The sequence below is a fragment of the Sinohyriopsis cumingii genome, chromosome 8, assembly GCF_028554795.1.
Source record: "Sinohyriopsis cumingii isolate HCF-2022 chromosome 8, ASM2855479v2, whole genome shotgun sequence".
Classification (NCBI taxonomy): Eukaryota; Metazoa; Mollusca; class Bivalvia; order Unionida; family Unionidae; genus Sinohyriopsis; species Sinohyriopsis cumingii.
This window is the reverse complement of record NC_142968.1, coordinates 42,490,571-42,516,994: the sequence shown is the minus strand read 5'-3', so window position 1 is coordinate 42,516,994 and position 26,424 is coordinate 42,490,571. Positions and strand designations below refer to the sequence as shown.

At 36.1% G+C, this 26,424-nt stretch overlaps 1 protein-coding gene across 1 annotated transcript in view; it reads left to right on the top strand.

Moving 5' to 3' along the window:
- Positions 1 to 15,625, top strand: part of LOC149793377 (retinoic acid receptor RXR-alpha-B-like) — a 52,376-nt gene extending 36,751 nt beyond the window's left edge. The window contains exons 5-7 of the mRNA XM_089967351.1: positions 2,981 to 3,065; positions 14,717 to 14,904; positions 15,202 to 15,625. Of these exons, the coding sequence (XP_089823477.1) occupies positions 2,981 to 3,065; positions 14,717 to 14,904; positions 15,202 to 15,437 (509 nt within the window). The 3' untranslated portion in view covers positions 15,438 to 15,625. The remainder of the gene's footprint in view (positions 1 to 2,980; positions 3,066 to 14,716; positions 14,905 to 15,201) is intronic.
- The last annotated feature ends 10,799 nt before the right edge of the window (positions 15,626 to 26,424 follow it).

The following is a 26,424-nucleotide window of genomic DNA, read 5'->3' as shown; positions in this document are numbered from 1 at the left end:
TGGGTTGTGGGAGTGGTCATTTTGTTTTGTCATTGGGTCTTAAATTCATGGTTTGTGTCAGCCATAAAATCTATGACAATAGGTACCCAACAAAATTTATGAATCACAGAGTAGATCATTATTATATTTATAGCAACCATCAATCAATGCTAATAGATACCCAGCAAAACATCAAATCATGAATCACAGAGTAGGTCATTATGATATTTATAGCAACCATCAATCAATGTTAATAGTACACAGCAAAACATCAAATCATGAATCACAAAGTAGGTCATTATTATATTTATAGCAACCATCAATCAATGTTAATAGACACAGCAAAACATCAAATCATGAATCACAGAGTAGGTCATTATTATATTTATAGCAACCATCAATCAATGTTAATAGTACACAGCAAAACATCAAATCATGAATCACAGAGTAGGTCATTATGATATTTATAGCAACCATCAATTTATGTTAATAGGTACCCAGCAAAACATCAATGAATCACAGAGTAGGTCATTATGATATTTATAGCAACCATCAATCAGTGTTAATAATACACAGCAAAACATCAAATCATGAATCACAAAGTAGGTCATTATTATATTTATAGCAACCATCAATTTATGTTAATAGGTACCCAGCAAAACATCAAATCATGAATCACAGAGTAGGTCATTATGATATTTATAGCAACCATCAATCAGTGTTAATAATACACAGCAAAACATCAAATCATGAATCACAGAGTAGGTCATTATTATATTTATAGCAACCATCAATCAGTGTTAATAGGTGCCCAGCAAAACATCAGGATTTTAGAGAGCACTAGGTTGTTATCATATTTGTTGCAACTGTAAAATGATAACAATAGATTGTTGTTGTCATCGTCGTAGGGTTTAACGCCATTTTTCAGCACATGATAGGCTATACATGGCGGCCAGTATTAATGATGGAGGAAGAACCCGGTAAACCCCTGGAAAGAACCACCAACCCATGATAAGCTACTGGCAAGTTATTTCACATACCCACATTGGCTGAATCCGAGACTCGAACCCACGCAGACAGAGGTGATATGGCAGTGATCCATAATGGAGAGTGCTTTAGACCACTCTGCCACTATAACATTAGATACCCCTGTCACCAAATCATGATTTCAAAGAGTAGGTCATTATTATATTTGTGACAACCATAAAACCTGTGACAATAGAATACAGCTCACTTTTATTTTCGGAACCCCATGCATCACGATGGGGGGTGGACTTAGGTACCTAATTTCATGGAGATGCTCAAAGAAATTTTGATTTCAGAGAGCAGGTCATAATTATACTTGTAGCAAGCATGAAATCTATGACAATCGGTACCCAAAAAATTTATGATTTCAGAGAGTAGGTCATTGTGTTTGTGGCAGATTTCTTGTGTGGCCTAGAGGTTAGAGTGTCTGCATTGGATGCGAGATGGTGCAGTTTCAAACCCCAGCTGAGTCATACCAAATACTTATAAATATGGTACTAACAGCTGCCTTGCTAGGCACTCAGCATTAAGAGGTTAGTTTTAGGACTGGTTGGCCTGATGTCAGGAAAATGTGACTGGGTGGGACATCATGCTAGACATTATTCTAAACTGCCACACTGCAGACATCATAGCGATATGATCAAAAAATTGTTAAAGCTATGTTAAAAATCCAAATCACACACACACACACACATACACACAATATTACTGGGCTAAACATAGTTATTTCAATTGGTATGGTGTTTATCAATGTTTGGAAGAAAAGCAGGTAATTTACCATTTAATATAATACATGTATTTTTGAAAATTGAAATATACATTAAAGATTGCAAAAGAGCCTGTATATATGTCTTTATTTGGATTTTATAGTTTAGATTCTGTGCACTTTGGTATACAGACTAGGGTGAAATAAAGGGTCTGCAGTTAACACAGACAATAAGTTCAACACTGGGAAAGGTCTTCTGGGAATGCTCTTTCTGAAGTCTGCTAGGATTGTTTATAAGCTAGGTAGTGCAGGGGTCAGCATGTAGATCTGGAAGCATTAAGGTTATATTAAATGTGTAAAAGAAAACCCTCTCACTTGTAACCAATTACCCATAAGCACAGCTACATTAGAACAGGTCCTACTACTCAACCATAACATCTGTGACAAGGTAGGTTGTTCTTATATTCTTTCATCTGCAGAGAATATGCAGTAGTTGTAAAGTCCAATCTTGAGGAATACAATAAATCTTGTAAAATGCACCCTTTGATTTTAGAAGATTCTGTTAATTTGGATGATAACGATCTTGTATTTGCGGATTTCGAAATATTTACGGTCTATATTCATTTTAAGTCAAGTCAGACTGCAAACAACAAAGATCCCTATCTGCCTTAGCATAATGCACCTGCCAGTCAGGATATATGTTGTTTGTTGTACTGATTACTCCTAACAAACTGCACAGACCCAGATTTGCTGAAGCTTTATGTAATGGCATATGTGGGTCTGTACCATTTGCGATTGGACATGTCTTATAAGTTTGCATATATGGTATGGAGTTTGTTCTGTTGCAGATTTGAATTGTACTGGCAAGACTAATTGGAAGTGGTAAAACAAATTCTTTTAAAAAGTAAAACCACCGGTTACACTTTCAAATCCTCAAATAGAAAACTCTTACCTATTCTACCAGTATTTGTTTCAAATATTTGTCAAAGAATAGCTGAAAACATTTTTTTCTGGTTACAAAAATAGGAAAAAGTTTTGACAAGACAATGAAGTAAAAAACCTGAGCAGAATCTAATAATGTCTCAAATTCTGATCTGTGACTAATCAGAAAGTACATGATGTTTGCAGTTAATTGTTAAAATGTATATTTTACACAGCTTGATAAATGATATGAACCCCCAACCCTCGCACAAGATTTGTAAATCCCAATTTGTCACAGAGGAAATGCTGTTATTAGTGTTATTTTCCTTTCAACCCTTTTGTTTGTAGGGTTTCGTGATTTCTGCATAGAGGACCAAATGGCCTTGTTAAAGTCATCTTTCATGGAGCTCAATGTTTTCAGACTTGCATTTAGGTAAGTACATTGTATGCACTTTGATTAGGTAAGTACATTGTATGCACTTTAATTAGGTAAGTACATTGTATGCACTTTGATTAGGTAAGTACATTGTATTCGCTTTGATTAGGTAAGTACATTGTATGCACTTTGATTAGGTAAGTACATTGTATGCACTTTAATTAGGTAAGTACATTGTATGCACTTTGATTAGGTAAGTACATTGTATGCACTTTGGTTCGGTAAGTACATTGTATGCACTTTAATTAGGTAAGTACTTTGCATGCACTTTGATTAGGTAAGTACATTGTATGCACTTCAATTAGGTAAGTACATTGAATGCACTTTGATTAGGTATGTACATTGTATACACTTTGATTAGGTAAGTACATTGTATGCACTTTGATTAGGTAAGTACATTGTATGCACTTTGGTTAGGTCAAAGCAGAGGTGATAATTCAGAAATTGACCTCCTATACTGACACAAAGTGTGGATGGAAGGCCATCTCATGAAATTAGAACTGTGATTCTTTTCTTTATTATTCTTCTTGTACAAAAGTTGGACTAGTTACATGGAAACATATAACCCCAGCAATGATTTTTAGTTGGCTAGATGGGCATATTAATTGTTTTCCCTTGTTAAATGGTTTTTGAAGGGAAGTTTTATGCACAAATTTCATCAACCTGCCTTATACAAAATTTCATAAAAATAGAGAACCTCAGATTAGTCAGAAAAACTTCCAAAGTAAGCAATATTAAATAAAAAAATAATATGGTTCATTTGACAAAGTCACAGCAATAGCAGTTTACACGCTCTAGTCTATGAATGTTCACACATGCATTTGTATGTACTGTGAACATTTTTTGCATGGAAGGATTTCAGTCTCTCCATGCATATGACAAAGTGATCATCCATTCTCTTTTTACAAACTGTATGGTCTTACTGAAATTCAGGTTAATTTTGTAAGCCAGTGGAGGCTACCAGATTTAAGTAAATGATTAGATCTGATAGTAGTTATCTCCCTTGAATATTTCTTCTTATGAAGAGATGTGCTTAGTTTAAATTGCAGTCCAGAGATATATTAGATTGACCTTGGCAAGTCATGAAAATAAACTGAGTAATAGGGTCATGAGTTTGGAACTAATCTGTTACTCTTAACACACAGATGTGACCTCTGAGCTGGTTGGCAGAAGGATAACATCATCCAAAACTGGAGAGTAAATTGCCAGATAGCAGAGGCACTTAACAGCAATGGTGTGCATTAGCACTGATGGTTGTCCTTGTATCAGAAGTAATAATAAGTCCTTTTATAATGAAGACAGTGCAAGAAGTTGTTAATAATATCATCTCATTAAATTAATAATTATATATAGATGTAAATTTTCTTGTGATGTACAAAGAATTTTTTAAACAAAAATATAAAGATTATTTAAAGCAGTATTTTTTCGTAGTAAAAAGGATGATGAATAGCAATTTCTTTGGAGTTGTGTTCTTCCATCTGATCTTAGATAAATTAGTTTCACTTCTACCCTACAAGACAAATGCTCTGGTGACCTAGTGGTTAGAATGTCCGCCTCAGATGCAGGAGGTCAGGGGTTCAAACCCAAGCTGAGTCATACCAAAGACATAAAAAAAAGTACTAACAGCTGCCTAGCTAAGGACCCAGCAATTAAGAGGTTAGTCGGCCTGATGTCGGGATACTGTGACTGGGTGGGACATCAAACTACATGTCTGTGGCATGATGCCCTATGCTTGACATCACTGTAAACTGCCACACTGCAGACATTATAGCAATTTGACTGAAACATTGTTGAAGCTACATTAAAAATCCAAATCACACACATACACCCACAAGACTTCAGTATTCTTAGTACTTTGATTGATGCAAAGTGATGAATACTGTGCAGATGCAGTCCTAATCACATGGTAAATTTGATGAACATTGTGCGCTAAATAGCCTGATGTAATTCAAATTAGTTGCCATCTAGTCTGCTTTTAGCTCTACAAGTCAAAGACCAAAGGAACTTTTGCAATGACCTTTCATCTGGCTAGTTCAGAAATGAAAATGGTGCAGATCTGACCATCAAAGTATCTACGCTTTTGTGAAGGAGTTTTGAAAACCAGACTTGAAAGAAGTTAAGGACAGAAGAAACAGACTTGTGAATTCCTGAAAGTTCTTTTTGGCCAGTGGAGAAATAGTACCTCTAAGGGACACGTGTGTATTAAACTAGCATTTTGCTATATAGACAGGATTGTGGTGATGTGTAAATAATAAATGCTGTTTCACATAAAAACAAACATGCTTGCTGTAATGACTGGTTGATTCCTATGAGCATTTACTAATGTTTAGCTGCGTTGTTTTACCTACATTAATCAGGGCCAGGTTTTTGAGCATCTATGTTGACCCTTTCATTTCTATTGCTTTACATTGTTCAGCTGCCATAAATATGGCCTCCAAAAAAAATGATTGAAGGGAGAAACCAGTCTGCTTAGAGAATATTTTGTACAAATATGTTGTGCTCCAGAGACTGCCAAAAATGCAAACAAGAGAAGCCAATCCAGTGCATCAAAAACAAGAGAAGGCAGTCCAGTGCATCAAATAAGAGAAGGCAATCCAATGCATCAAATAAGAGAAGGCAATCCAATGCATCAAACAGGTGAAGGCAATCCAATGCATCAAACAAGAGAAAGGCATGAGCTTTCCTAAGGCCAGGATATATGTGGAAGGCACATTTCCACTTAACACAGCTGGCATGTCCTACACCAGTACAACTTGAGTGAAGGAGAAAACCTTCCACGAGTGCTGACTGTACTCAAACATTACATGACTTGAAGAGCAAGCCAAAATTCAGTCCTCACACCACCAAATCCCATGTTAGCAGCTGTTGAAGCCACTATTGAAGTAGATATATCAAAGAATCAGTGTGATAGTGTAACAGTTAAAACTCCTATTGTTTAAATGACAAACCACCCAAATCCAGCCCATGAAAAGAGCAGCAAACCGGTCCCCAATAGTTTTGAATGTGTTTGCCACAGATTATCAACTCTCCTGCCAAGAAACTGGTATGACCCACAAAGAGAGCAGATTTCTGCTGGAATCAGTGGTATTGCATGCTCAAAGCCAAAAAAAAGGAGAGGATTAACAAAAGTTCTTGACTTCCCAAAGGATCTGATATCCTGTGAAACTGCTCAACAAGTCGAGAGAGTATGGACACTGGAGAGCCCCCTGATACTGCAACAGGAAAAGCTCCAAAAAGTCCGTACTCCCACCACAACCATAAATACATGTCGTGATAAATTCATCGTTGATATTTCAGAATGTCCATGTCCTGGTCTTTGACATCATAAACAATTTATACTCGTAAAAATTACCGTCAGAAGAATTATTTTTTTAACTCGTATGTAATGGTTCTTAATTTTTCAAACAACATGCATTGGTATAAATACATATTATACTGAGGAAAAAATGATAAATCAGTTGGTTCATGTGAGTCGTATGATACCTGTCAATATTGCATTGTGTAGCTTAGTTATTTTGGAATGGAATTACCCTCAACCAGTCAGTAAGAATTCTCTAATGGATGAACTGTCACAGAGATAGAATTCAAAACAAAACAGACCCAGTCTGCTGCCCAGGTTTCAGGCTCATGTACTGTTGCCCTCGTCATTATTCTGGATGCTACATGCACATGTATTAAAGCTTTGGTGACATTACTCTTAGAATTTATGCCTTTGATTTGTGTTAAATTGCTCATCTGGCAAATATCGATTTCCATATTTTCAGAGTGTTTCCCCTCAGTTCATTACATTTTGATCATGTATTGTTTTGTTTTTTTGCAGGCCATTATTGTTACATTTTCAACAGTAACCTGCTTAATGTTAACTCCAACCCACCTCCAACCACTCCTTGTGGTGTGTGGCTGGTCTGTTTTTCATTATCTGCCTTCGTTGCCAGAACCCTTGAGCCCTCCATGTCACATGTTCCTTTTATGTTAGTGTACAGCTACTAATACTCCTTATCTGTCATGAATTACATTGACTGTAGTATTTCATAAGGGGGTTGCACACCAGCTTTTGTTTTGTTTGTTCAGACTGTCATGCTTCTTTGATTTATTTTACTGGCCTATAAGACAATACCTTTTTAACAGAAAATCTTAGCTTTGTCTTATACTCCGAATTGACTTGTTAATGGATTATATCATCCAAATCGTTTTATCATATGTCACATAATTTTTTGCATGGAAAAAACTTCTTCTGTAAGTACAAAAAATAATGTGTAAAAAATATTTTATTTTGGGAAAGTGATTATGTATGAAAAAATATAGGACCCCACACTGAGAAGAATTTTAAACAATTACATGATCGTCAGTATTAAAAATTAATGTACATTAGAATGATGTAATTGCATTGAATCAGTGTGCACTGGAAATATGCGTTTGAATTTCATTACCAGTACATATCGGTACATTAGAATTGACAAGTTAGGAGATGAATAACCATGAGAAAGACAATTTTCCATTACATTATACTTCTTGCAACTTACAATCAAATAAAATTGATGCCCCGTATGTGAGAGAGAGAGAGAGAGAAATGTCCTGATGAATCTGTATTGTTCGCTTGATGACTGTGATCTTTTGTACAAGTGCAGTACCATACAGTAAAAACTGTTATGAATGACCTCTGCTATGGGCGATCACCTGTCATTTCCGACCACAATCGTAATGCATGGATTGATTTTGTTATATAAATGCAGTCATGAACGACCACCTGCTGAACACGACCAGCGACTGTGATATCTTGGTTAAATATGCATTTTGATGCTGCTATGAATGACTGCATCACAAAAATGAGGATATAATCCATTGACTTTCATTTTAACCCTGCAACAACAATAACTCAAACCATTCTAATAAAAGATTTAAAAAATAGGCTGGCTATCGATATCTAAAATTTTCTAGGTATTCTTATAGGGTTTTATAGTTACTGTTGTAAACCAGACTAAAGTAAATGTAGATTATTCCATAGTCTGGTTTCCTGTTTTGTATGCTCCTTGCATTGTTTTCCTCAATTTGTACAGGGTAGATCAATGCAGGGAGCATACGAAGCAGGGAACCAGACTAATTATTCTCACACTTAGCCTGCTTCATGGCCTTATCATAGATCATATGTATGAGTAGGACCCAGCATCCCTATGAACGACTGTATCATGAGAACATTGACACCACTGACCTATATGTAATCAGTTGTTACAAAGACCGCTTTGTTAGTAACAATTGTTCTGATCAAAAACAAATATAAAGAAAAAAATGGATTGTGGCTACTGGTGATAGATGCTAGAGTCCGTAAACCAGGCTAATGTACATGTCACAGATTGCCACTGAAGTGCTGAAATTGATGTAGTGGTTGTGTATATTGTTTGTCTTTGGAGTTAATCCTTATTGGCTGGGGGTGTCTGTTAAATCAGCAAAAGAGAATTGTTTATGGGATTCAAATGATAGACTGGTGCTGTTTTCTGATTTTTCCCTTTATGTCAAATGATTACATCTTAATCAGAGCTGTCATCTATTCAAGTTGGTGTGACCAGGTTTAATCCCTGTATGTCTTCTTTGAATGAAGCCATTTACTTTTGTCTCTGAGTAAACGGTTCTGTTTCTGGGTGAGATAATTGTTTCTTTTTATTTCATTAATTGTTAGATATGCAATGCACCTGTATAGTTTTTTCATACTTTCTCAAAGCCCAGTCAAAACCGTCTTTACGTTCGATATTACAACTGAGCTCTAATAATGTTAACACCTAGAACCTTAATAACAATGGACGAAACTCCAACTAAAAAGAGATAAATTTTAAGGCTGGAGAAAATAACTATTGTAACTCAAAAAAAAAGTGAAAAAGAGCAGACCACTCGTAAAAAAACAGCTTAAACATCGGTAAAACAAATTTAGTTTGTTATAAAGGAAAAGGAGTAAATCAGAAACTATTTCATATGCTGATTTATGTGATCTTCAAACGACAATGCGATTTCATGTTTAATGATAGAAGTATATCTTTATTGCTATATAATTTTGTTTTTAGATGAATGCACAGAATTTTTTTGCAAGAACTATTAATAAAGATTAAAGCATATGTACAGTGATTGTGATTATTTTTCTTTAAATTGTTCTGAAACTGGACCTTGGAAACTGGTCTTTTTCCACAAAACTGCTATGAAAGACCACCTGTCTTGAGAGACCATTTTTTGTTGGCAGAAAGGTCAGTCTCATGTAACAGATTTTACTGTATTCCATTGTCAATTCATAACACTGGTAAGCAAATCGATTCTCTTTAGTTTTAGTTACCACTTCCATTGTTCAAGAATGACATGGCTTTGTAGTGGTATTTACACGTTAATTAAATATGTTTAAGATGTAATTTATATTTGTTTAAAGCTACATTAAAAATCCAAGTCACACACATACAGAGCTGTAGTCAGGCTTTTGCAAGATAACACCTGTTTGGAGTCAAGATTTGGCAGACCAGGTCAAATTAGTGAGGCTATCAATAGGGAAATGATGCTACCCATAGGATATTATGAATATGGTACCATATAATGAAAGGAAATGCTGGTTACTCATGTGAATTTCTCAACAAGTGACATCTTTTGAACTTGCTGATAGAACTCACAGCAATTTAAAGTGTGAGCAAAGATCAAAAACAATTGCCTAAGTACAGGAAGAGTACATGCACTTTAAAAAAATCTTATTTGTTGGGAATAGAGTGGTCGTTGTTCTTGCAAGAAAATTAGACAGCATGTGAAATGGTCATTCTTGGTATTTAACCTAAATAGAGTCTATATGGATATTAATATTGTGAATATTGAAACTCTGAAGGAGTATGGTATGTATTTTCATAGTTTACATTTACTATTTAATTTACTATTGTTTTCTCTCCTTGACAAATGCTTCAGCTAACAGGGGCATTAAGTTACCACCCCACCCCCCAAAAAGCATGAAGAGCTGAAATCTCTCACTTTCTCTCATATCAGGTGATATTTTATTTGATCATGAGGTGGAGGAAGAACAGTGTGATGGAATACATATGCCTCTCTGTATCTCTCTTCAAAAAACAACTCTAGAAAAAGCACTTTGGCATTAATGATGCAATTTCCCTGTTGGTGGTAATCTGAAATAGCATACAGTGATACCTTAAATATTTATGAAACCGGAAGCTACTGTAGTTTAGTTGAACACGGTATTGTAAATTTCTTTTATGTCTGTAATTGTAAGGTCATCATTATATGTAGCTAAAAGTATGTAGTACATTTAAAATACTTCTTGTGAAACAAATTAGGTACTTTTAGTTACATTTAATTATCTTAACAGGAAAGGTTACTGAATTACAGATAAAATGTGTGGAATGAAGTGAAAAAGATGAAACCAAGTTATTGATCTGGCCTCCTCTTATATTCAGCATTGACCTATATCTGGATGAAGGATGGAAAATTTGACCAAATTTGCTCATTTGACTTCTACTCCACATCGACTTATAGGCCATCAAATACAGTACTTATCACGTTATAGTACTTGCACTCCCTCTTGGCTTTTTTATTCTTTCCTGTAATTAATTTTGTCTGTTGTCTTGTTTATTAGAAGAGCAATATTTGATTCATTTATTTCACACCACTCCTGCATCTGTTTATAAATATGCACTGGCTGCTTGACTGTCTTTACTTAGGTTTGGTAACGCAATCTTAGGTTGGTACAAGTTACACCACTCATCACCACTCATCATCTGTCTACCTCAATACATTTTATGGCATTGTAAATACTATACATTTCATATTTATGTTATTGTTTATTGCTTTTCCTTTCAGACTTTGACGGGGGGGCCCCGAGTGGCTGAGTGGTTTAAAGTGCTCTCCGTTACGGATCACTGCCATCTCACCTCTGTCTGCGTGGGTTCGACTCTAGGATTCGGCCAATGTGGGTATGTGAGAAAGCTTGCCAGTAGCTTCTCATGGGTCAGTGGTTCTTTTCGGGGTTTTCCCGGGTTCTTCCTCCACCATTAATACTGGCCGCCATGCATAGCCTATCATGTGCTGAAGAATGGCGTTAAACCCCACAACAACAACAACAGCAACAATCAGACTTTGAGGGAAATGTTTAAAGAAACTGGCGGAAATAGCATTCATCAGAAGCTCCTTTGAAGCTCCTTTGAGATACCCACAACACCTGCCTTTTGCACAGGTTGCAGAAATACAAGTGTCTGCACTGCAGTCTGACATGAAAAGGTGTGGGACCTTGCAGAGAACTGACATGCATATAAGAGTATGAAATGTATGAAATGACCTTCCTCTTCCTTATCTTAACATTATTTCACCTGCCCTGTGTCCCATGGGGGTCAGAAGAGAAAATCTAGCCCTTTCATACAGGATCAGTTTCTTTGGATATGGATCAGGCCCAAGAAACCTTAGGGTCATGGGTGCCTCCCAAAGGAGGGATAATCAGGGTGGAGAATGAGTTGTGCCTTTCTCATTCATTGAGGGAGAAATAGAGCTCTCCCCATGTCCATGGGGCTGAGAGTAAGGCATGCCCTTTCTTGAGGGAGGAGCAGTGCCCTTTCCTAATCCAGAGCGAGGGGATTGAGTGCACCATCGCCCCCATGTGGAGGAGTTGTCCTTTGCTCATTGGCTATAAAGAGTAAGTCATGCCCCTTTCCCTCCCCACCACGACTGAGGAGCAGCACTCTCTTAAAGATTTAAGCCATGAAGTGACTGGCAGATTGATCCCCTTCCACCCTTGTAAGAGAGAGCCATGATCACACTTGATTGTTTCTGAGGCTGGATTCTCCAACAGATTACAGTCATCTGACTGGTAATTGACAGGTAACTGGTCACTGGTTGCTGGTCATTGGTCACCATTAATCAGAAATCCATTGGTACAGCAACAAGGACTAGATTGAAACCATCCAGCTTGCCAGTGTAGCAGTAAACCCTGTTGGGGATTGAGTCAGCTAACAGATGACTGACAAGTGAAGGTAGGTGGATCAGCATCATAATGAATCCATATGGGCAGAAAAAAAAAAGAATGATTTCCAGTTTGGAAAAGATCTTCTGAGGCCTCTTCCTCCCAAACTGATTATTGCTCCCTCACCTGACCATGCTCTGGGAGCTTTCTCTAAGGTCAGGAGCTGGTTAGGCAGCACAACAGGTGGTCAGTTCCCATTGAGACTGTGGTTTTCACATCTGTTTGCAGGGTTCACACCCCTGTCTAGCCACGTAAAGCTCCCACTTTGAAATCCAGGGTAATATAAGTGGACATACCTGCAGAGACCTGGACCTGCCTCACATGTAAGACACTGGAGGTTTCAGATCTCAGGGTTAGATCACTGGTTTATATAGTCTCTCATGACAACATCTTTTAGGCAGCTCTCTTCAGCTTGTTGATCTTCCTGGTTTCTAAAAAGGTTGGAAAGTTTTTAGCTAATCATATATCCTTCCTCTGCAAACATGTTTCTAGAGGCTGTATCTTTCAAGATGGAGACCACAGCCTCAGTCAGATCTAGCAACTGGATTATCTCTATCAACCTCCAGGATGCATATCTTCATATCCACATATTCCCTCACAGGAAGTTTCTCCAGTTCTGCTTGGTTGGAGAGGACTTCCAGTTTCTTGCTCAGTCGTTAAACTTAGCCTCTGCACCCAGTGGGTTTTCCAAGGTGTAAGGAACAGTCACCATCCACATAAGGTCCATGGGGATCCTAGCAGCCCAGTATTTTCCTAAGAGTCCCAAAGTCATGATCTGTCCTCCTTCATAGAGACCGGTTTGGTCTTTTACCCATCCTAGAGAAATCAGAGTTCATCCCATCTTGGGACATCATGTACATAGAGATGAATTTCTTAACAAACATGGAATTAATCTATTTTCCATGAGAAAGCTTGGACAGAATCCTGACCCTGTTGGAACTGCTGAGAGCCTTGATCTGGTTGTCATCATGCCTATTTCTGTCTCTTAGAACCTTGAATTCCTTGGCAGACATGGTTCTCCTAGGAAGACTTCACTTGTGCTCTATACAGTTTCTCATCTTGGTGAAATGGAAATCTCATAATGACCCCTAACAGTTCAGATTTCTCCAGGACTGGAGGTTCACTTTGGAGGTTACCAGGCTTGTCATTGTCCTATTGTAACAATGTGACCAGACTTGTCATTATCCCGATGTAACACTTAGCAAACATGTCATACTCCCATTGTAACTGTGTCACCAGAATTGTCATAGGCCTAGTGTAAGACTGTTACCAGACTTGTCATTATCCCGATGTAACACTTAGCAAACATGTCATACTCCCATTGTAACTGTGTCACCAGAATTGTCATAGTCCTAGTGTAAGACTGTTACCAGAATTGTCATTATCCCGATGTAACACTTAGCAAACATGTCATACTCCCATTGTAACTGTGTCACCAGAATTGTCATAGGCCTAGTGTAAGACTGTTACCAGAATTGTCATTATCCTGATGTAACACTTAGCAAACATGTCATACTCCCATTGTAACTGTGTCACCAGAATTGTCATAGGCCTAGTGTAAGACTGTTACCAGACTTGTCATTATCCTGATGTAACACTTAGCAAACATGTCATACTCCCATTGTAACTGTGTCACCAGAATTGTCATAGTCCTAGTGTAAGACTGTTACCAGAATTGTCATTATCCTGATGTAACACTTAGCAAACATGTCATACTCCCATTGTAACTGTGTCACCAGAATTGTCATAGGCCTAGTGTAAGACTGTTACCAGACTTGTCATTATCCCGATGTAACACTTAGCAAACTTGTCATACTCCCATTGTAACAGTGTCACCAGAATTGTCATAGTCCTAGTGTAAAACTGTTACCAGACTTGTCATTATCCTGATGTAACACTTCACAAACTTGTTATACTCCCATTGTATCTGTGTGACCAGAATTGTCACAGTCCCAGTGAAACACTGTTACCAGACGTGTCATTGTCCTGGTGTAACAATATTACTAAACTTGTCATACTCCCAGTGTAACTGTGTGACCAGAATTGTCATATTAAAATCATATCTTTGACTTTTTTGTTGAAAATTTAAGCTTTGTCACCCTTGTTTGCAATAATAGATCAGTTAGATAGGTGACTTTGAGCATATTGCAGGAACTTATTTTGGGAAAGTAATCCAATATGTTCATTGACTTTGTCTCACAATAGAGTTGTGTCCCAGTTTTAACTGGAAAATAACAATGATTCTCAGCATTTTACATTACTTGGTTTTATAATTTTTGTAGTTTCATAATTCATTACCTGTTGCTATAACAGAATCATTAATGAGATTGTTTAACAGGAAGAGTTGACAACCTTCAGCGAATATCCATTTGCAACAAATACAAAGATATTTTCGATGCAATCTGAATCTTTTCACTTGATCCAAAGAGTCAGTTGTGTGATACCTGATGATGATTTGAGTCCATTCTAGTTTATTTTTATTACCAGAAAACTGTTAGTTGGTCGATAATGCCAAGCATATTGTTAGAGACTGCCACCATATTATTGTTCTAAATTAACATATTTGAAGGATAAAACCTTCACTTTCATTCCGATATCATGATATTTGTAGAGATGTTCCTTGTTTTGGAGAAAGTCTTTTGAATCGGACTAATTATTGCTTCAGATCACTGCCATTGGAAAATGCAATTAAATTTGCGGATGGCTTGGAAGTACCCAGCAGCATGGCTGAGGGTCTAGGGTGGGGGAAGGAGTTGGTATCTGCCACACTCGAGTTCACTCATAGATTGCGGGACCTGGAACTGGACCAGCCGGAATTCTCTATTATGAACGCCATCGTGCTCACATATCCAGGTACACTGTACTGATTTTGTTACGTAATGTATTATACCGTGTATAGCATGCACACAGCTTGGAAAACACTACATCTAATATGTCAGTTTGCACTAGCATGTTTGCCATAACCAAAGTTACCACACGACATGGGTTAGATTTTACTTTTAAAATCTTTTGAACTATTTTACATTATCAGCAAAAGCATGTTAGTAAAGTGAGTCTAACATCTTTAAATTAAAGAAGTGAGGGAAATTCTGTGTATTTAAATGGTTATGCCTTAATTTAATCAGATAGAATTTTTTATGTATTTTGTAGATGCTCAAGGAGTTCAGGACAAACAAAAGATACTAAATCTTCAGACACAATTTCTGGATGTTCTTCGCCGCTACATGAGACATACCTATCCTCAAGATCCCTATAGATATGGAAAAATTCTTTTACGATTACCGTCTCTGAGAACCCTGAGTGCAAAGGCTGCAGAGCGTTTTCTTTCCCTCACTCTTGAGGGAACGTTGCAAATTAATGATCTAGTCCTGGAGATGATGAATTAGCCATGGATATTGTAATTTCCTCCGAGATGAAGAAATCAAAATCACAAAGTTGTAATCTTCATGCAGCATATGTACATAAAATATCGGTCCATAATTCTTGACATTCTTTGATTTTTGTTGAGCATGCGTTCTTGGAAAATACATATAACAGTCACTTTTTCTGGTGTTGGAATTAGTGGTGACATCAATGGTTTGTTTTGATTTTTGTCAGTTTTTCATTTGCATGTATTTCCTAAATGTCTTGATGGATTCCCATCATACTTGGAATTATTCATTTTGTAGTCAAGACAATTCATTCTATGAAATGCTTTAATCTTGGGATCAAGGTCACAGTCATACAAAATTTGTTGTAAAGTTCTGGTTTAAGTATAATTCCTAAACCCCTTGACAGATTCTCATCACACTTGACAGGAGCACAAAGCTAAGACAGCTAATTCTACCACACACTCGCTGGTTCCTTTTATATTGAGGCCAAGGTCATGTTCATAGAAAATATTCATTCAGGTTTTAATTTAACACATTTTCTTTAGTTTGCTTAAATTTCAAAAAATTCTTGATAGACTGTCATCATAATTGGCATGAATCCTTATGAATGTAAAATAATTCATACTGTAACATACCCACTTGCCTCTTTGATCATGGAATCAAGGTCATAGACATAGAAAAGTTGTTAATGTTTTGAACCTTTGTAAAGCCAAGACGGTTTAATTATTTGACATGCTTGCTTGCCCCTTGCACCCTGGAGTCAAGGTCACAGTCAAGACAGTTTAATTCTATGACATGCTTGCTTGCCCCTTGCACCCAGGAGTCAAGGTCACAGTCAAGACAGTTTAATTCTATGACATGCTTGCTTGCCCCTTGCACCCTGGAGTCAAGGTCACAGTCAAAGCAAATATTGTATCAGAATTTTTTGTTTGGAATGATTATCATGAATTTTGTTGTTGCCCAGAACCACAAATTTAAAGACCCAATGAAAAGTTAGGAACTGATTTTGTTTTATTTTAACCTTTTGAAAAAATAATAAAAATCATTTAATCTTGTTCCATTGCACATGTAGCAATATTAGAACTCTTGCTTGGAGTACTATTATTAATAAAACGCTATGTACACCACTCCCTTGATAACTCATGACCTGATAATTTGCGAACGTGCTTATAATGTGGGGTCAGGCATGGATCCCATTTTTATTAAACCAGAAAATACCCCCCCCCCCCCCAAAAAAAATTGATCTCTATTTCTTGAACTTAAAAAAAATTGTGATCAAAATTGGTTGCTGAAACATTGATATATCGCTCATTTTATGGTCGAAAACGGTAGATATGACCTGGAAACCTGAATTGACATTTTGAAATTATCAACTTTTAATAAGAAATCATATAGTTGGTTACATTTTCTTTCCCAAATGACATTTTTAGTACACCCTAATTAAAGATATTAAGGAAATTTTAATCAATGAAAATGTCACTTACACCTCGTGTTAGGCAGAATATTAATATTTAAATGCCAGTTATTTTAATTAAGTGGAATTTTTGTTTTACTAATATCTTTTATGTCCACTTAAGCATAATAATCATAAATGCAATGTGTAAATTTAAATGTAAAATTTGTCAATCTATCTTACCATCTGTCCGCAAGCTTTTCGCTGAGAGCCTAATTAAGTGCTGACCTTGATTGATAACTGAACATGGTCGACTTGCAGTTTAGAATATATACTGCATCAGTAAAATTGTAGATGAAACAGAGTAGACTGAAATGTCAAGATAATTTTCTGGATATATCAGGAATTCTGGAATCTGAATGTAAGCAGAAGCAACACTCAAGAGTTACTTCCCTTTACAATGGTGGAAGAAAACAACAAATAATGATCAAAACCAATGTTTTGTTACATAAAATGTTCAGTTTTTGAGTGGGTATGTGGAAGTTCTCATTTCTACATTATACTTTAGGCAGAACTAACTACACTTTCATTTGAGTGTGCTACATGACTGTCATTATTTTGGATAGTTAGTTTTAGGCAAAACTATGAAATTACAATTCAAATCTTGTATATGATGAAATTAAGGTCATGTCTCTCATGATCATTTCTTAAGGTCAAAGGTTACACGACAGTGTGCTGCACAAGCTGTTTAAAATATTTTTGAAACTTTGTACACTATATTAGTATGATTTATATCTTGTACCACTGTCATAGTCCTGTCTGTAAGGACATGGTTAAAAGTAAAACAAATTTTGTGTAGATCACATTAATGGGAAGCATGCCATTGCACAGTCTCTTTTCATCAGTCCTCCTCCTCCTCCTCCTCCTCATCTTCATCTTCTTAAGGTTTTCACAAGCTTTTCATTTGTGTACTTTTCTAAACCACTTGAAATATTCTCGTCACACCTGGTACAAGTCACTGTAAAGGTACGACAATTCATTACACAGCAAGTTCACAGAAAAATTTGTGTTATGGTTTTTGGGCCAGATTTTTTCATTCATTTATATTTTCTAAACCCCTTGAAGAATGTTGTTTTTTACATACATGGGATGAATCTTGATAAGGCTTGATTATGTATGGACTTGAACTCTGAAGCTAATAAAGATCATGTTTTGTCAAATTTTATGAAGTAAAGTTTGCAATGAAATACCATTAAACACATCCAGTTTGTCATTTAGTTTATTGAAGATAAAATAGTAGTTTTATAAAAGTATGATTTTAAATAGCAGTGACCAACCACATGACACAAATGCAACGAATTTCAGCAAAGATTAATGTTCTTATGTCATGTCATTGGTGCCAATCTTCAACATTAATTATAACTATCTCAACTTGTTAATACTGCCTCTTAATACAAACATTTAGACCATCTGTTATAAACAGATGACAAAAGAATGTCAACTTCCAATCTGGGTACTGACTTTGCCCTTAGAGAGTAGTGACAACAGTTTGTCTGAACTATATCTGAGTAACTTGTTCTTGGCAATTTCTCTCGGATTCGGCCAATGTGGGTATGTGAGAAAGCTTGCCAGTAGCTTCTCGAGGGTCAGTGGTTCTTTCCAGGGATTTCCTGGGTTCTTCCTCCACCATTAATACTGGCCGCCATGTATAGCCTATCATGTGCTGAAAAATGGCTTTGAACCCTACAATAACAACAGCAACAACAACAAATTGGCAATTTATATCAATACAGTTCTAGTTATATCTATCAATAACCTAATTCTAGTTACACTCATTAAATCCTTTAACTATTTTTAAGTTACATCATGTACAAAGACGACACCAGGATAAAATAACAGATGTTGCAGATTAGATAAAATGACAGGGCCCCAGATATTCAAGTGGTGTAAGGTGCTCACCTTCACAAATCACTGGCATCTCATCTCTGTTGGTTTGGTTTCAAATATAGGCTTGTCCTACTTTGGTATGTGAGAAAGCTTGCCAGTTGCTTCCCATGGGCAGATGAATCTTCTCTGGTTCTTCCTCCACCAAAAAAAAATGTCTGCCGTGTACAGTAAATTTTGTGCTGAAAAATGGCATTACATACATAAAAACCAAACCAAAATCGTTATTGCATCAAGTACTATACTCTCAGGAGATCAGTGTACTGTCTGCATCCAAAAGTGACATGCGAGAAAGAGAATTACTTATTTCTCTGTTTAATGAAAACATGAAAACTTATTTTCCAAAAGTAACACAAGTCATTCTTTTAATTTAGTCCTGACTGTGTTTAACTTCCTGGTTTCACTATAATTAAATTGTACCTGTAAAAAACATGATTTCTGTTACATTTTATGTAAAACATACAATCTTTTAATCTTGATTTCTATTTTTCTCATGTTTATTCTCATTTGTTTGTGCATTTACATTTTCGAACTCCCTTATTTGTCAGAGAAAAAAACACAAAATTGGTATTGCCATTACAAATCAGGGCCCCGAGTAGCCGAGTGGTCTAAAGCACTCACCGTTCCAGATCACTGCCATCTAACCTCTGACTGCGTGGGTTTGAGTCCAAGGCTTGGCTAGCGTGGGTACGTGGGAAAGCCTGCCAGTAGCTGCTTGTGGGTCGGTTCTTCCCTGGGTTTTCCAGGGTTCTTCCTCCACCAGTTATACTGGCCGCCATGTATAGCCTATCTTGTGCTGAAAAATGGCGTTAAACCCTACAACAACCATTACAAATCATTCACACATCACACCATTGCCATTTTGAGTTGGAGTCGTGGTTTGCCCAGTATGTGTATATGAGAAAGCCTGTCAGTAAATTCCTGTGGGTTGGGGGATCTTCTGTCTTTTTCCTCCACCAAATATACTGGCCACCTACAATAGCCTATCATGTGCTAAAAAAATGGTGTTAAACCACACAAAACCAAACCAAACTATGAGTTGTATAGTTATTATCAGTGTTCATATTCTTTGTTATTTTGTCTTGCATTTGGAGGTAATTATCAAAGGTTTTTGTTTGAAATGCGCATACAAGGTTAATCCATTATTATTTAGGTTGTCGGTGCCTTAGATTTTGAATAAATGGTACTGTAGCTAACTTTCTGAATTTGGGGGATATCCTATTTTATTTACTTTCACTTATTTCATCATGCCAACTGACTACATGTAAATATCAAATAAAAATGATAATGTTTATGATCAATGTATTTTTAGTGCTGACAAAATATAAGTTCAGAAATTATGGGACACCCAGTATGTTTTCTTCTTAAACGTAGTTTAATTCTGACTTTGAAAACTGGCCCTCTTGCACAGACATTGTAGTGATAGACCACCTGTCTTGAGCAACCACTGTTTGTTGATAGATAGGGTGGTGTCTTAAGAGAAGTTTTACTGTAATTAAATTAATTCTTTTTTGGAAAAACAATGGCTGAAGAACTTTCAGAAAAATATTTGCCCAGAGAATTTAAGAATCTCAAACTCTTTTACTCAAAAAGCAACCTCTCTCTTCCCTTCTGTACAATAAACAAGTGTTTTTTTTCTTCTACCAAACCATGTCCTAATTATTGTTTAGAAAATGACATAAGTATTTCTTAATATTTTTCTTTTACTTGAAGCAAAAATTGCTTTTCACAGCTAAGGATCATTTATGGTGATCTCTATGATTGATTGTTCTCTATGAAGACAAATCTTCTGGTGTACGCTTTAATGATGAAGTGACTCTTCAAACGTTCCAAGCAATAAAAATAAGTGATGTTATGAAAAAGATTTTTCTTTACGATCAGTCAACTAAAGCTTGTATAATTTTTATCTTAAGTTGCAGATTAAAAAGGTATGTTTGTTGATTGGAACAGTTAAGTGCGTCATGCTAGGCCAGACCTGCCTCCATTATAGCGATAAAGTTTCAAACTAAAGATTGCATTTTTGTTACCAGTAACATTACCCATGTTCAGCATGCCAGATTTAAATGAAAACTAATTCAGCGGTGGGTAGAATTCTTTGTAAGCAACATGTTTAGTTGACTTTATTGCTCAGTTAATCATGCCATGTAAAAAAATTGGTAGTAGTCCTGGGAGCTCAGTAATAAAGCTTGTATATACAGTGATGAATTTCACCTTAAGCTTTATGATAATACCATAAACCCCAATGCCACCATTTTGTACAAAAAAAAAGCCAAATTGTCTGAAAAATACGGTTGGGTTCCATTAAACCAGGTAATATTTACATTTCAGCACATTTCCTTCCTCCCAAACATTACTTAGACTGGAAGAATAGTGAAAATTATGATAAATGGTGGCATTGGGGCTTTAAGTTTAATGATAATAAAATAGGACTGGTTGATGTAATTCACAGCATGGCTGTTAGGAAGGGTGTTATAGACGGACTTGAGTTTTATCCTCAGTGTTCAGGTCGAAGATAATGAGGTATTTTTGTTTTATGCCTACACTATAGCTCATAAACATTTGTATCGAAGATGAATTTTGATATGCAGGTACTTCAGTATATAGTTACCGAACAGTATCTGATATACCAAATGACTGTACCTATCTTATAGGCTAATGTCATAGGTCAGACTTGCTTGATTTTCAGGTCATAGGTCGACTTGCTTGGTTTTCATGTCTGAACTGTGGCTCTAAAATCATAATTAATATTGGGTTGAAAATTGTACATTTACATTTATGACTTTCCACATTCAAGGTCCTTTCTTCAAGGTCACTGGAAGAGAAATCTTAGTTCATGCAATATTGTAATGTAGAACTTGGTATACTTCTCTCTATTGACTCTAGATTGTATCATATCACTTTTGCAGTCTAATTTACAAAGTCAGTATCACAGGTCAGGTGACCTTTGTGAACCTGATCTGTTCCATCCCTGCTTAAACTGTAACACCTATTAGTGATATCTCGGGAATGATTGTGGTAAGTTTTATGTTCCTATCTTTCAGCATAACATTGGTTGAGAAAATGCAAAGATCATTCTTAAAATAGCTCACTTTTCATAATGATGGTGCTGTACAGAAAGCATGTGCTTCTGAAAGAGTGACAGGTGTAAGTTCAGGCATTTGCAGAATGCACATTGGAGAGAATGTTGGCACAACTCGGTACTGCTATCATGTACTGTGACTGAAATTTCTTTACATATTGTATTTGTGGAAATTGTACATCACCTTAGCAGTCGGCTGGTGCCATGTGATTAAAAAAGATCATCACAAGTTAATCCAATGTACAATATCTTTAAAAAGTTACTAACATAGCAAGAAAAACTAATTCTGCCAGAGTTTGCAATACCAGCTTCAGAAGGTGCTGTGAATGAACTGCAAAATATTTAAGTCAAAACGTTATAAGCTTGTTTTGTTTTTAAAAATACAATTTAAGTTTGAAATCTGGGAATTAAAAAGAAAATGACCAATTTGAGTTATTAGTTTCTCGTTAGGTGCACAGTTGATGTCAGGCCAAGCTGTATACTTTATAACCAAATTACACGCATCAGTCATATGCTAGAATAAAGAGAATTCAAAATTATTTCAACCGTGCCTAAGATTTACAAGCTCTTTTTCTTAACTGGCCATGATAACCATTGAGAAAAACCATATGCAAAATATGAAGCTGCAGAGTGCATCCTAAAGGATTTGTGATGTCTTGCTGGTCCTAAAGAAAAATGGTGCCGATCAGATGTCCAGTATGGCCACCACAATTTCCATCTTCTAAAGCTTGTTACAGCTACTCCTCATGTCAGCATGTAGTTCTTATCATGTCTAGCTGGTCCCAAATAAAAATGGTGCCAATCTGAAATCCAGTATGGCCACTGTGGCAGCCATCTTAAAACTTATCACATCTCTACTTAAACAGGAAGACGTATTGTCATGGAGTTTTCACCAAAGACTACAGTTGATGTCCAGTTGGTCTTCAATAAAAATGGTGCAACTTGGACATCCAATATTGCCACCACAACAACCGTCTTGAAAATTGTGTTATTGCTACTTCAGAATAGAAAGTCATATCTTGGAAATATTATTATCTCTACTCCTCTCTAAATGGGTGTCTATACGAATATGGGCTTTTCACCAATAGACATTGTGATACCTATCAGTGCTGTCCTAATTTCACAATTTTCAGTTTTTTTGTTGCATGTGAATTATGAAAATGGATATCACTGTCTTGGCAGCTGTGGCATTATCAACAATTTTCAGACTCTATTAAAGGTAAACAGTAGAACCTGTCTCAAAACAGGTGGTCTCAGAACAAGTGATAACGCTATATAATTACTAAATCGGCATATTCTCTTAAGACAAATGGTTTTATAACAGTGGTCAGTGGTCTTTTTAGCCATTGTTTACTCTCTCTCGTTCTCTCTCGCTCTCTCTCTCTGTCTCTCAGATGCTTTAATTTGAAAATAGTGTAGCTACTCCATGTATGATATGCCCAGTCGCATACAAAGGAAGGTGTGAGGGAGGCGGTCCGCCCCAGAGTGACAGCCCAACAAGTAAAAGTTATTTCCATTTTTCTTATGACAGTACTGTACTGTTTAAAAATCGACTTGCAAAACATAATATATTTTTCTGTGCATTTACATTTTAAAATTATTTTTGGGGGTACCAGGGGAAGGATCTGCCCCAAGTGCCAAATACTTTAGGTATGCCCCGGTATATGCCTTTAAGTGTGTACCCTGATATGATAATATTTCCCATCCCACCTTTGTAAGTAGCAAGTCACATCATTATAACACGTCAAAGGTATACTGGTGTGTTCTATGGAACCCTAGTCTTTATGACCTCAACAACAAGCAAAATGGGTGAGAAAAAGTATTCCCTTGGATGCATCATGGTTAATACTAAAAGTTGTTTGACATTTCCTTCAGTGTCATATTAACAATACATTTTTCACATTTTAAAGGGTGTTATGCTTTGATTTGTTTTATGGCCATTTATTTTGATCATTCTTTAGTACATCAATTAATATATATATATATATATATATATATATATATATATATATATATATATATATATATATATATATATATATATATATATATATATATAAAATTTGTAATCAGACCTTGTGATGAATGTTGTGTGGGTAAAAGATAATGATGCTCTTTTGTTCATTGATTATTGTTGTAACATTTCGGAGCCCATAACTTCAGTTTGGTACAACGCAGAAAAGTCAATGATGGCTTGATGAATAGACAAATATCTGAGAAGTAACACAAGCCATATGGTATGGTCGTGTGCCTTTAAAGACGGAAATAGCAGAAAGAAGTTGAGGGTCATGGGTGGAAAGAAATATTTGGAAGTTACGTACCTTCTCTCGGATGCGGGAGGTCGTAGGTTCGATCCCCGGCCGAGTCATACAAAAGACCTACAAAATGGTACTAACAGCTGCCTCGCTTGGCGCTCAGCATTAAGAGATTAGTGCTAGGACTGGTTGGCCTGGTGTCAGGATAATGGACATCATGCTAGATGTCTGCAGCATGATGCCCCAGTGCTAGACATCACTATAAACTGTCAATCTGCACACATCGTAACGATAGGACTGAAAAATTGTTAAGGCTACGTTAAAAATTCAAATCACACACACACACACCTCTTATATAGCATGATAGAAAGAGTCCTATGTCAGAACGGTAATCTAATGTAGTTTTGTCACTATGATCTTTTTCCTTCAGATTATTGTTTTGTTTTTTCTCTCAACATCATGCTCGCGTTGAGCACCTTTGAATGGGACATAGCGATACTTTACATCCAACTGAGAGATATGTTTTTATGTGTTTAATATAAAGAATGACAAAATAAAAGTTCGTTTATTCCACTAATAGATGAACTTAATTGTACATCTCGATTTTAGATTACAGAATTCTTGAAATCTTCAGTAGTGTTATTCAGGTGCATTGATACCTTTTTAGGGGTGTGCACCCACTTCATAAATCATTCCAATGACCCTTCTGTATATAGACTAACCAACAATAGACTTTTAAGGATCGGCGCAAAACTAATGAAATGTGAGGGGAGATAAATTTCGATGCACGTGATATACATGGCAGAGAATTGACATTTCCATTCTGGTTTAAAAGGGGTTGCCACATTCATATCATGTTCGACCATTATGATGCTGTTATCAAATAGTGCTCGGTACTATGGAAGTTATTACTGTATGCATTTACTGTAAATATAATGTATTTGTATAAGTATTTCTTAAGTTAGCAATCCATTACTATGAAACACTAGGTGATTTGATTAAAGTTTCATTGCTGTTATAATTTAGGCCGTTTTTCTGTATAATTTCATTTGGTTACTTTTGGCTTTTATATCCAAAAGGCAGCAACTTAGGGAATGGTTGACATTTACCTCAGTCATTGATACCATAGTTCTATATTTGAATTATTTAACTAATTTTATCAATTGTTAAAAAAATAGTGTTCTTTTATTGAAACTCTTCCCTTATCAATTATCCCAGCAAGAATTTGTCATAAGATTATATTAAATATTCACTTTCATCATATCTCAGTGTCAGAAAAGATCATGATCTATTGTATATACTTGCTTGCAAGTCAAGTCCAATTGCAAACAACACAGACCCTGATTTATCATCGCCTTATTCTCTTGCTCGTTAGGGCCTGTTTTGTTTGTTTCTGCTAATAAGTCCTTAACAAACTGTATGGACTCGGTTCTTCTGGTGTATTATGCGACGGGAGAGCTGGGTCTGTGCAATTTGCAGTAAGTGAATGTACATTGTACTTGTGATAAATAGTATAACAGACGATGTTACCTTTTCTCCAAAACTAACTATATAGCCAAAGCATAAATAATCAATATTTAAGCTAATCTTTCAAACTTGTACATAGATAAGTGCATTTTTTATATATAAATAAAACAGTTTTCAAGGAAAGGAAAAATATACTCATAATGACCTTAGTAAATTGTATGTATGTATGTAAGTACGTACGTACGTACGTACGTATGTATGCATGTATGTATGTATGTATGTATTGGAGGGGTTGGCGGCGATTAGAGATAATTTGTCGGGTTTTAAATTTCATTGCACTTAACATTTGAACGATTGTTTTAAATAAATTTAGTTGTTGCCTTTTAAGTTAAATGGACAGTTGGGTTATTGTTATATTTTCCTGTGTGAACACTAATTCTTTAGACGCAAGTGTAACAAAGTATCATTTTTGCGTTGTTATATTCTGGTGTAACTGTTTACATTTATGTTTTAAAGTATAGATTTGACAGTTTCACCGAAGTTGAATCTTGATAATAAAGGCATATGGAAGTATTTGTAGTGTCACCGTTTATATTATATCTTTCTCAGGTCCGACACATATATAAAAAAAACTTAATCAGTACATTAATGGCAGCCTTGCCTGGAAGTGACGTGTAACGACCAGGGAGAGGTTAAGGTATATACTGTAGAGAAATTATCATTTAGGTACACATTAAAATAAATAAGGAAAATTTCAAAAGAAAGAAAGAAAGAAACTATTTCATTTAAAAGAGTTCTGAAATTAGCGGATTGGAGGATTAACTCGCATAACAATTCTGAGAAAATCAATGGCAGAATGTCTGA